At 60.6% G+C, this 11,918-nt stretch overlaps 1 protein-coding gene across 3 annotated transcripts; it reads right to left on the minus strand.

Moving 5' to 3' along the window:
- Positions 1 to 57: 57 nt before the first annotated feature.
- GZMM (granzyme M) lies at positions 58 to 6,736 on the minus strand. Of its 3 annotated transcripts, none has more exons than XM_073017195.1 (5): positions 6,624 to 6,736; positions 3,169 to 3,325; positions 1,928 to 2,063; positions 766 to 1,029; positions 58 to 349 (listed from the first exon to the last, which is right to left on the minus strand). In XM_073017195.1, the coding sequence occupies exons 1-5, from the start codon at positions 6,667 to 6,669 to the stop codon at positions 197 to 199; spliced, it is 756 nt and encodes a 251-aa protein (XP_072873296.1). In that variant the 5' UTR covers positions 6,670 to 6,736; the 3' UTR covers positions 58 to 196. The 3 variants fall into 3 exon arrangements, with proteins under 3 accessions (XP_072873296.1, XP_072873297.1, XP_072873298.1); XM_073017196.1 differs by having other exon boundaries at positions 6,628 to 6,710; XM_073017197.1 differs by lacking the exon at positions 6,624 to 6,736 and adding an exon at positions 5,560 to 5,646.
- Between the last annotated feature and the right edge of the window lie 5,182 nt (positions 6,737 to 11,918).

Genomic DNA, 11,918 nt, shown 5'->3' on the forward strand with positions numbered 1-11,918 from the left:
AGGTTTGTCGGAGGCCGCACAGCCAGCATGGACAGAGGGGAGCTGGGACTCAGGCTCTGAGCATTTCTTTATCATGATTTATTGGTCCCTCCCTGTCCCTCCCACCTGTGCTCATCCACCCCGCTGCACCCCTGGAGGGGAGGGGTCCTGTGGAGACAGCGAGGCAGTCCCCGTCACCCCAGGACATCAGGCCGGATCAGCCGGTGACCTTCCTGATCCAGGACACGTAGGGCGCCACGGTGGTGGCCACAGGGGGCCTGAAGACGTCGGTGCAGACCCTGGAGCTGAAGGACAGGACTCCGGCCAACACCTGGTCTTTGCCACACACGATGGGCCCACCCGAGTCACCCTGCGGGGATGACACGCTGCTGCTCAGCCTCTGCCTGCCGAGGGGACGAGGGGAGCAGGGCTGGGCCTGTTATCCCCGGGCTCAAGGAGACACAGGGGCTGCCCCAGCGCACACGCGTCCCCTCCCACCTCCCACTGGCCCTGTGAACAGGGCTCCTTCTTCCCACCCCAGATCATCCTTGCTGGAGAAGCCACAGCTCTGCTGCTTCCCGGCCGTGTGGCCTTGGGCGCGCTGCTAAACCTCCCTGAGCCTCAGTTTCTACACCTGAGAAACGGGGCCCCCGCCAGTGGTCCCCGCCCCCCAGCCCCCGGCAGGACTTCCCAGGAACGGGAGAGCCAGGGGCCTGCCCGGGTGGCTGCCCTGGCCCCGGCCCTCCCGCCAGCCTCGTTCCCTGGCCCCACCCGGGCGCCCATCACCTTGCAGGGAGCCTGGTCCTTGGAGTCGGCCTCCAGGCAGACCACGTGCGGGGAGAGGCTGCCGTTCCAGAAACGGCTGTTGTTACACATGCGGGTGTCCAGCACGCGGAGGTCCAGCTCCCGCAGCACCCGGGACAGGCGCCCGCCCTGCTGGGTCAGCCCCCAGCCGGCCGTGCTGCACCGAGTCCCTGCAGCCACTGCCTGGCGCTTACCGGGCAAGGCCAGGGGCCGGACGGTCCGGCTGGGCTTCACTTTCCCGTCCAGCTACAGCGACAGGAAGGGGCAGGTGAGCAGGGGGAGGGGGCGGCAGCGGGGGCGGAGGGAGGGGCAGCGAGGGGAGGTGATGGGGAGGGAGGGACGGCGGGGGGAGAGGTGCGCATGTGGGGTGAGGGGTGGGGGCGGCTGAGGGGAGGGGGCGGCAGTGAGGGGTGGGGGCGGCTGAGGGGAGGGGGCGGCTGAGGGGGAGGGAGTGGCGGAGGGGGCGGCGGGGGAGGGGCGACAGCGGGGGGAGGGGCGGCCGGAGGGGGTGCGGGGGGAGGGGCGGTGGGGGAGGAGCGACAGCGGGGGGGCGGCAGGGGGAGGGGGCGACAGGTGGGGAGGCGGGGGGAGGGTCGGCGGTGGGGGAGGAGCGACAGCAGGGGAAGGGGCGGCAGGAGGGGCGGCGGGGGGAGGGGCGGTGGGGGAGGAGCGACAACGGGGGGCGGGGCGGTGGGGGAGGAGCGACAGCGGGGGGAGGGGCGGTGGGGGAGGAGCGACAGTGGGGGGCGTGGCAGGTGGGGAGGCCAGGGGAGGAGCGACAGCGGGGGGGGGAGGAGCGACAGTGGGGGAGGAGCGACAGCAGGGGGGGGCGGTGGGGGAGGAGCGACAGTGGGGGACGGCAGGGGGAGGGGGCGGCAGGTGGGGAGGCCGGGGGAGGTGCGACGGTGGGGGAGGAGCAACAGCGGGGGGAGGGGCGGCGCGAGGGGGGGCAGTGGGGGGTGCGGTGGGCGAAGGGAGCAGCGGTGGGGGGAGGGGTGGCAGCGAGGGAAGTGGGCAGCAGCACGGGGAGGGGACAGCAAATGGGGAGGTGGCCGGGTGGGGGCAGGGGACAGCAGCAGGAGGCAAGGGGGCACCCGTGGGGGACGGTACGGTGCCCAGTTCTCCCGGTCCCATCCCTGCACACCTGAAGCAGCGCCAGGTCGTTCTCCAGGGCAGGGGCCGGCTTGTAGCGAGGGTGCTGGACGGCTGCCTTGATGTGGAAGGTGAGACCGAGGTGGCCCAGGGCATGAAGCCCCAGCACCAACCTCAGCTGGGCCGTCCTGAGGACAGACGGGATGAGGGTGCTGCGGCCTGGCCCAGCGTGGACAACGCGCCACATACAATCCTGGCCCCCACTGTGCCGGTTGCCCACGGCCATCACTCACAGCCACTGCCCCTCATAGGCCTTGGCTTGGCCAGTTCTTCCCTGTGTCTGCTCAACCCACCTCCTCCAGGAAGCCCTCCCTGCTCTCACCCCTACCCCAGACTTCTGCCTGGGCCTGGCCCCAGGCAAGGGCTGTGTGTCCAGAAATCCAACCCCAAGCCTACAGCTTCACGAAAACCATCCCTGGGAATTCCCTTCACTTGGGGCCCCAGGTTCAACCACAGTGATTTGTACAGGGGTTGACACCTGCCAATTCTCCTACGTGTGCCCCCACTAGAGAGAGCCAAACCCTCTTTCCACGGGACTGAGGGGGTCAATCTTTGTCGCCTTGTGAGACAGGCTTCCTGGCAGTGCAGTACAGCTGGGAGACAGACAGGCTCCAGAGTGCCTCCTGTGAGCACCTGGATCGAGCCACACCTGAAGCTAGACCTCCTGCTAGACTTTGCAGTTACACAAGCCAGCAGATCCCTTTTTGTTACTTTGACCATCTTGATCTGGGCTCTGGAGGACTAGCCAGTCCTGAGGTAGGACAACTCCAAGATGGGTCATTTAGTGGCTTCCTGATCCCCAGGAACCAGGTCGATTCCTGAGCCACTCCCAAAGGCCGGCTTCGTCCTCCTGGCCACAGGTGGCAGACACCCCCACCTGACCCTCCTTCCTCGGAGCAGACGCCCCAGACTAAGTTGGGTCCATCAGCGGGTGAATGGACAGACACAGTGCACTCCGTCCACACCAGAACTGTGGCTCAGCCGTGAAAGCAGCCAGGCTCTGACCCGGGCTGCAGCGGGGAAGGAGCGTGCCCTGCCAGTGCCTCTCGCAGTGAGTAAACCTTCTCCAGGAGACCGACAGTCGCAGGTCACTCAAATCTGCCCAGGCCGTCACCGGGAGGGGAGAGGGCTCCCACAAGTGGCCTAAATCTCCCAGAGCCCACCCCCTGCAGAGAATGGGGGCTGTGGGATGGATTCCCCGGACCCCTGGGGCAGGCAGGGCAGGGTACTCACCGCTGGACCAGGCAGTGGGCAGCCGTCAGCACCCACTTTGGGTGCACCAGGACCCCGCCGCACAGGTGGGAGCCGCCTCTCTGCAGCGAGGCCATGTACGGGCGCGAGTGGGGGATGACCTCCCGGCCCCCGATGATCTGGGTCTCAAAGGAACTGCCTGCCGGGGTGGGGGACAAAGAACCAGGTTGGGCTACATGTTGCCCCAACACCTGCCACGACTGTCCTTGCCCAGCTCAGAGGCCCAGGACCCCAAGCAGATGTGCCATCCTAATGAAGTCCTCAATGTTCCACGTGGGGGCCGCCCTTCATCCCTGCCACCCCCCTCATGTTCCCCCCACGTCGCCTCCCAAACGCCCTCTCCAGGACCTTCTCAGGCCCCACTGGGCCCCACAGCCCAGGCAAGTCCACAGCCAGAGGAGTCCTTCAAAACGCACATCAGGGCGGAGGCGGGCGGCTCACGCCTGTGATCCCAGCACTTCAGGAGGCTGAGGAGTGAGGATCACTTGGGGCCAGGAGTTTGAGACCAGCCTGGGCAACACAGGAAGACCCAGTTTCTTTTTTTTTTTTGAGAAGGAGTCTCTCTTTATCGCCCAGGCTGGAGTGCGGTGGCGCGATCTCGGCATCTCGGCTCACTGCAAGCTCCGCCTCTCGGGTTCACGCCATTCTCCTGCCTCAGCCTCTGAGTAGCTGGGACTACAGGCGCCGCCACCACCTCGGCTAATTTTTTGTGTTTTTAGTAGAGACGGGGTTTCACTGTGTTAGCCAGGATGGTCTCGATCTCCTGACCTCGTGATCCGCCCGCCTCAGCCTCCCAAAGTGCTGGGATTACAGGCGTGAGCCACCGCGCCCGACCAAGACCCAGTTTCTAAAAAATCTTTTTTTTTTTTGAGATGGAGTCTTACTCTTTTGCCCATCTTGGCTCCATCTTGGCTCACTGCAAGCTCCGCCTCCCGGGTTCAAGTGATTCTCCTGCCTCAGCCTGCCCAGTAGTTGGGACTACAGGCGCCCACCACCACGCCCAGCTAATTTTTGTATTTTTAACAGAGACGGGCTTTCACCATGTTGGTCAGGCTGGTCTGGAACTCCTGACCTCGTGATCTACCCACCTCGGCCTTCCAAAGTGCTGGGATTACGTGTGTGAACCAACGCGCCTGGCCTTTTTTTTTTTTTTTTTTTTTGAGACGGAGTCTTGCTCTGTCGCCCAGGCTGGAGTGCAGTGGCGCGATCTCAGCTCACTGCAAGCTCCGCCTCCTGGGTTCAAGCGATTCTCCTGCCTCAGCCTCCCGAGTAGCTGGGATTACAGGAGCCCACCACCACGTCCGGCTAATTTTTTGTATTTTTAGTAGCAACGGGGTTTCACCACGTTGACCAGGCTGGCCTCAAACTCCTAACCTCAGGGGATCCACTTGCCTCGGTCTCCCAGAGTGCTGGGATTACAGGTGTCAACCAACGCGCCGGGCCTTTTTTTTTGTTTTTTTGAGACGGAGTGTTGCTCTGTCGCCCAGGCTGGAGTGCAGTGGTGCAATCTCGGCTCACTGCAAGCTCCGCCTCCCAGGCTCAAGCGATTCTCCTGCCTCAGCCTCCCGAGTAGCTGGGATTACAGGAGCCCACCACCACGTCCGGCTAATTTTTTTGTATTTTTAGTAGCAACAGGGTTTCACCACGTTGACCAGGCTGGCCTCGGCCTCCCAAAGTGCTGGGATTACAGGCGTGAGCCACCGCGCCCAGCAAGAAGTGTACTCTTTAAATAAGTAAATTGTATAGTGCATAAATGATTTCCTAATAAAACTGTACAAAAATCATTTTAAACCAATCATGAATTTAAAAGGATCCACTTCACAATGTGATGTAAATCAGCCCAAAATCTTTCTCTGAATCCCCATCATGCTTTGAAAATCTAGTCCCCGCTTGGGGCCCGGGTGCGGTGGCTCACGCCTATAATCCCAGCACTTTGGGAGGTCGAGGTGGGCAGATAGCCTGAGGTCAGGAGTTGGAGACCAGCCTGGCCAACGTGGAGAAACCCTGCCTGTACTAAAAATACAGAAATTAGCTGGGCATGGTGGCGGGCACCTGTAATCCCAGCTCCTCGGGAGGCTGAGGCAGGAGAATCGCTTGAGACCAGGAGGCGGAGGTTGCAGTGAGCCAAGATGGCACCACTGCACTCCAGCCTGGGTGACAAAGAGCAAAACTCCGTCTTAAAAAAAAAAAAATTCCACATGACAACCACCTTCTCCCTCCTCCCCTCTCCAGTCACACAGGCCCCTGCTGTGCCTGCAAGCTGCCCGCACCCTGGGGCCTTTGCCCGTCCCACCCAGCTGGCTGCATGCTTTTCCCCCACCGGCTTCCTCCCTTGGTTTCTGCTCTTGCCTCCTGCAGCAGCCCTCCACCTACCCTCTCGCCCTCCGTGCTTCCTCTGCTCTGTTGGCCTCCCAGCACCAGCCCCTCCCAGAGACTGTGGCACGCAACCTCGTGCCTGGCCTGTCTCTCCCGGCCAGACAGGAGGGCAGGCCTAGAACAGCGTGAGCCCTGCAAATACAGATGGACACACGGAAAGAAGGGAGAAAGGAAGGAGGGACACGGAGGGAGGAAGGAGGGATGGAAGGAGGAAAGGTTGATGGATGGATGGGAGGAAGGAGAGAAAGAGGGAGGAAAGGAAGGAGAGAAGCATGACGGATGGATGGATGGATACATGGAGGGAAGGAGGGAGGGAAGATGATGGGTGGAGGGAGGGGGTGAGGGATGGATGGAAGGAAGGAGGAAAGGTTGAAAGGAGGGATGGATGATGGATGGATGGGTGGGTGGAAGAATGGGAGGAAGGAGGGATGATGGATGCGTGGACGGGTGGAGGGAAGGAAGGGGGATGAAAGGAGGGAGAGAGGATAGACCCGTGGGAGGAAGGAAAGAAGAATGGAAGGATGATGATGGCTGAGGGCTGGATTCCCACCTCTGCCCACCTTCTTGAGTCCTCAGCTCATCAAAGAGCCACCGTCACTCAGTCCAGCCAGAATGCGGGGGAGCCGCCACCCACCTCCCTCCTCCCTCACTGCTGGGCACTTAGTCCCAGGCAAGCCCTTGGTGGTCGGAGGCAGCCGGCAGGGATCGAGTGCCGGCCCTGCCCTCCCAGCTGGGTACTCCTAGGTCAGTATCTCCTTCGCCAAGTCTCAGGTTCCTGCTCTGCACCTTGGGTGTGAGCGTGGCCCCTGCCTTCTGGGTGCTGCCGGGAGGATGGACGAGGTGAGCCGGTGGACACTGCACCCCTCCCCAGTTCCGGGACGTCCGCCCGAGGTGAAGGGTGAGGAGCTCGGGATGCCCCAGGTCTCAGTCCCCCTCCAAACAAGGATGAATCTCCGCTCTTACGCCCAGGATGCCAGCGCCCAGGACCACCCCTCCCATCCAGGGACCCCCCTGAGAGCACCGGGCCTCAGTGTCCCCCCTGCACTCTGGCTCCCACTCACCTACCAACAGGGCCCCCAGGGCCAGCACCAGCAGTGAAGACTCCATGTAGCTGTGGAGACCCAGTGTAGGTGCCAGCCCGGCCCCGAGCTCCGCACACGGGCTTCCTGTGGGGGAGACGAGTCACAGCCCCGCCCACCGCTGCACACCCGAAACCCTCCACCCACGAGCATTTTAGAAAGTGTTTCTCAAAGAGGACTTGAGATGAAGCCACACTGCCATCATCACACCTGAAAAAGTAACACCTTTTTTTTTTTTTTTTTTGAGACAGAGTCTCGCTCTGTCGCCCAGGCTGGAGTGCAGTGGCGCCATCTCGGCTCACTGCAAGCTCCACCTCCCGGGTTCCCGCCATTCTCCTGCCTCAGCCTCCCGAGTAGCTGGGACTACAGGCGCCTGTCACCTCGCCCGGCTAATTTTTTGTATTTTTAGTAGAGACGGGGTTTCACCGTGTTAGCCAGGCTGGTCTCGATCTCCTGACCTTGTGATCTGCCCGCCTGGGACTCCCAAAGTGCTGGGATTACAGGCATGAACCATTGCACCTGGCCAAGTAACACCTTTTTCTTTATTTTTTATTTTTAGAGACAGGATCTCCCTCTGTTGCCCAGGTTGGAGTGCGGTGGTGTAATCGTGACTCACGGCAGCCTTGAACTCCCGGGCTCAGGTGATCCTCCTGCTGCAGCCTCCCAGGTATCTGGGATGACAGGCGCTACCACCACGTGTGGCTAATTTTAAAATTATTTATAGAGACAGGGTTTCGCCACGTTGCCCAGCCTGGTCTTGAACTCCTGAGCTCGAGCAATCCCACTGCCTTGGCCTCCCAAAATGTTGGAGTTACAGCGTGAGCCACTATGCCCGGCCATTGACAAATTTCTTTTTTTGAGTGGAGTCTCGATCTGTCGTCCAGGCTGGAGTGCAGTGGCACGATCTTGGCTCACCACATCCTCCACCTGCTGGGTTCAAGTGATTCTCCTGCCTCAGCCTCCTGAGTAGCTGGGATTACAGGCATGTGCCACTATGCCTGGCTAATTTTGTATTTTTAGTAGAGATGGGGTTTCTCCATGTTGGTCAGGCTGGTCTCGAACTCCCGACCTCAGGTGATCCGCCTGCCTCAGCCTCCCAAAGTGCTGGGATTACAGATGTGATCCACCACGCCTGGCCGTCAACAAAATTTTTTTTTTTTTTTTTTGGAGACGGAGTCTCGCTCTGTCGCCCAGGCTGGAGTGCAGTGGCCGGATCTCGGCTCACTGCAAGCTCCGCCTCCCGGGTTCACGCCATTCTCCTGCCTCAGCCTCCCGTGTGGCTGGGATTACAGGCGTCCGCCACCACGCCCAGCTAATTTTTTGTATTTTTAGTAGAGATGGGGTTTCACCACGTTGACCAGGCTGCCTGACCTCAGGTGATCTACCCGCCTCGGCCTCCTGAAGTGCTGGGATTACAGGCGTGAGCCACTGTACCCGGCCACAACGTTCTCTCTCTGAATCGGACTCTAGGGACCTCCCAGGAGTGGAATCACACAGGATTTGTTGCGTTGGCATCTCTCCCTGAGCGTGACGTCCTCAAGGTGCATCCAGGCTGCGGCCTGTGTCAGAGCCTTGCTGCTTTCCGTGGCTGCCTCGTATCCCGTTGTGTGGACGGACCACGCTGTGTTTTTTTTTTTTTTTTTTTTTAATCATTTTTTTTGAGACGGAGTCTCACTCTGTCGCCCAGGCTGGAGTGCAGTGGCCGGATCTCGGCTCACAGCAAGCTCCGCCTCCCGGGTTTACGCCATTCTCCTGCCTTAGCCTCCCGAGTAGCTGGGACTACAGGTGCCCGCCACCTCGCCTGGCTAGTTTTTTGTATTTTTTAGTAGAGACGGGGTTTCACCGTGTTAGCCAGGATGGTCTCAATCTCCTGACCTCGTGATCCGCCCGTCTCGGCCTCTCAAAGTGCTGGGATTACAGGCTTGAGCCACCGCGCCCGGCCAACACGCTGTGTTTATCCATTCACCTGCGGACGGATATTTGGGCTGTTCTAGTTTTTGGTTTTCATGAATAAAGATACTGGCCAGAGGCAGTGGCTCACACCTGTAATCCCAGCACTTTGGGGGACTGGGGCAGGAGGATCGCTTGAGCCCAGGAGGTCGAGGCTGCAGTGAGCCATAATTGTGCCACTGCTCTCCAGCCTGGGTGACAGAGCAAGACCCTGTCTCAGAATTAAATAAATTTAGGCCAGGTGCGGTGGCTGATGCCTGTAATCCCAGCACTTTGGGAGGCCAAGGCGGGTGGATCACCTGAGGTCGGGAGTTCAAGACCAGCCTGGCCAACATGGAGAAACCCCGTCTCTACTAAAAATACAAAAATTAGCTGGGTGTGGTGGCGGCGCCCGTAATCCCAGCTAGTCGGGAGGCTGAGGCAGGAGAATCACTTGAATCCGGGAAGTGAAGGCTGCAGTGAGCCGAGATCGCGCCACTGCACTCCAGCCTGGGCGACAGAGTGCGACTCCTTCTCCAATAAATAAAGAAATACATTTTAAAAATTAAATAAAAATAAACATGAGGTGGCTGGAAGAAATCGATCAGCAAAGGCTGCACTCACCTACTGTGCCCCACGGTCTGGGGGCTCCCACTGGCAGGGCAAGGCGGGGGTGAGTTCAGGGAGCCCACGGGTCACGGCCAGGCCGGGGTGAGTTCAGGGAGCCCGTGGGTCACAGGGAGGCCGGGGTGAGTTCAGGGAGCCCGTGGGTCATGGCCGGTCCGGGGTGAGTTCAGGGAGCCCGCGGGTCACAGGGAGGCCGGGGTGAGTTCAGGGAGCCCGTGGGTCACGGCCGGTCTGGGGTGAGTTTAGGGAGCCCGTGGGTCACAGGGAGGCCGGGGTGAGTTCAGGGAGCCCGCGGGTCACGGCCGGTCGGTCCGGGGTGAATTTAGGGAGCCCGCGGGTCACACAGCATGCTCACATGTTCTACCTCATCCAATCCTAACAACCCAGGAGGCAGGTCCGTCAGCGTCAGCATGGCCAGACTTAGCAACTAAAAATAGGGATGCCCAGTGAAATTTGAATTTCTTTTTTTTTTTTTTTTAGACGGAGTCTCGCTCTGTCGCCCAGGCTGGAGTGCAGTGGCCGGATCTCAGCTCACTGCAAGCTCCGCCTCCCGGGTTCACGCCATTCTCCTGCCTCAGCCTCCCGAGTAGCTGGGACTACAGGCGCCCGCCACCTCGCCCGGCTAGTTTTTTTGGATTTTTTAGTAGAGACGGGGTTTCACCGTGTTAGCCAGGATGGTCTCGATCTCCTGACCTCGTGATCCACCCGTCTCGGCCTCCCAAAGTGCTGGGATTACAGGCTTGAGCCACCGCGCCCGGCCTGAAATTTGAATTTCAAATAGACAACAAATAATTTTTTAGTATAAGCTGCAAACATAGTGTGGATATACTTAAGAGTACAAATGGTTAGGCTGGGCGTGGTGGCTCACGCCTGTAACCCCAGCACTTTAGGAGGCTGAGGTGGGAGGATCAGTGGAGCTATGATCACACCACTGCACTCCAGCTTGGGCAACAGAGCAAGACCTCTTCTCAAAAAAAAAAACATTATGAAACCAGGTGGGGTTTCTCACACACACATATATATATGTATATGTGTGTGTGTGTGTGGTGCCAGGTGCGGTGGCTCACTCCTGTAATCCCAGCACTCTGGGAGGCCAAGGCAGGTGGATCACCTGAGGCCAGGAGTTCGAGACCAGCCTGGCTAACACGATGAAACCCCGTCTCTACTAAAAATACAAAAATCAGCCGGGCGTGGTGGTGGGCGCCTCTAGTCCCAGCTACTCGAGAGGCTGAGGCAGGAGAATGGTGTGAACCCAGGAGGCGGAGGTAGCAGTGAGCTGAGATCGCGCCACTGCACTCCAGCCTGGGTGACAGAGCCAGACTCCGTCTCAAAAACAAAACAAAACAAAGCAGCTATGGATGATCCTGAGACTTGGGTGTGGCTGTGCCAATAAAACTTTATTCACAATAGGGGTGGACACCAGGTTTGGTCCTGAGGGCTGTGGTTTGCTGAGACCCCAGGGCCTTTCGTCCTTCAGGCTGGCCTGAGAACGCCAGGGGGCCAGTGGTGCACTCAGGTGACGCCGCCCCAGGGCCCTTCATGTGGTACAAGGGGCAGCAGCGCAGCTCAGCCTGGAGCCGGGTGGGGAGGAGAGGAGAGGACGGCACACTCCCTGGGACCCACGGCCCGGCCACAGGTTACATCCGCGGGACCCCCGCCCCGGCCACAGATTACATCCGTGGCTGCCATCGGCCCTGAATCTTGCTCTGCCACCGTGGCGGCCGAATGTGTTGGCACCTGCTGAGTGCTTGGAGGGGACACTCCTGGGCTCCCGTGGAGGGGGTCCAGGACCTGGCTGAGCTCACTGCCAAGCCACACAGCAGTGCCCAGTGGATGAGGTAAACAGACAGGCTCACAAGGGGAGCAGTGGAGGCTGCAGGCGCCGGTACCATCGAGCCAGAGTCCCCTCAAACCTGCCTCAGATGGGCCGGGCCCTGGCCTGGGTGGCCGCCAGCCCTCTGGGTGTCAGAAAAGCCAGAAACGAAGACGGCTGGGTGAGGTCTATTGAGGATCAAACGCCCCACGTAGACCCTTGGGCTGAAGAAGCACGCGGGAAAGGTGTTCCATCTGCCAAGGTACGGCCAGGGCCTGCCTTAGCGGCGGCGGGCAATGCACCCCACAGGCCCCATGGGGTCTCACGGGTCAGCCCTGGTGCCCTTCTGCACCCCACACCCACCTGGCAGGGCCAACCCAGGCTCTGACCAACGCAGCCCCATGTTCTGTCCGAACTTGGTGGGAAACCTCATCCTCACAGCTCCTCAGCCCTGAATCGGCCCCTGCACAGCTTTCTGGGTGCCCAGAAGCAAGGCCAGGAGCTGAACACAGGCAGGTTCCTGGAAGGCGGCGCACCCTGGGTGGGCGGGGAAGTGCCACGCTTTCCTCCACGACACGAAATAAAACGATGCTGGGACTTCTTAACACCAGGACGTGAGGTCTGCCCTGTGTGCCCAGGGCCACGGCTCCCCCCGCGAGGGTCTGCCTGGATGGAGCCGGAGCCGCCAGAGTGCCAATCGGGGGCGTCTGTGGCCCTGGGGCGAAGCTTCGCTGGACGCCTGCTCAGGCCCTGCAGGTCTGCTCTGCAGAGGCAGCTCCCGTCCCCCTAGATGCGCCTGGTCGCAGGGAGGAACTCGGGGGGCCTTTCTGGCTACTCCCGTCCCGCAGGCTGGGGGATGCTGCCCAGGCCTGTTTAACCCAAGTCACGGGAGCGTACAGACCGCGGGA

The sequence above is a fragment of the Chlorocebus sabaeus genome, chromosome 6, assembly GCF_047675955.1.
Source record: "Chlorocebus sabaeus isolate Y175 chromosome 6, mChlSab1.0.hap1, whole genome shotgun sequence".
Classification (NCBI taxonomy): domain Eukaryota; kingdom Metazoa; phylum Chordata; class Mammalia; order Primates; family Cercopithecidae; genus Chlorocebus; species Chlorocebus sabaeus.

Excerpts from the sequence above, each read along its gene's own strand:
- GZMM (XM_073017195.1), bottom strand. The coding sequence starts at position 6,669 with ATGGAGTCTTCACTGCTGGTGCTGGCCCTGGGGGCCCTGTTGGTAG. Across the intron at positions 3,326-6,623 it reads CCTGGGGGCCCTGTTGGTAG|GCAGTTCCTTTGAGACCCAG; the intron begins GTGAGTGGGAGC and ends CCACCCCGGCAG. Across the intron at positions 1,030-1,927 it reads ACGACCTGGCGCTGCTTCAG|CTGGACGGGAAAGTGAAGCC; the intron begins GTGTGCAGGGAT and ends CTGTCGCTGTAG.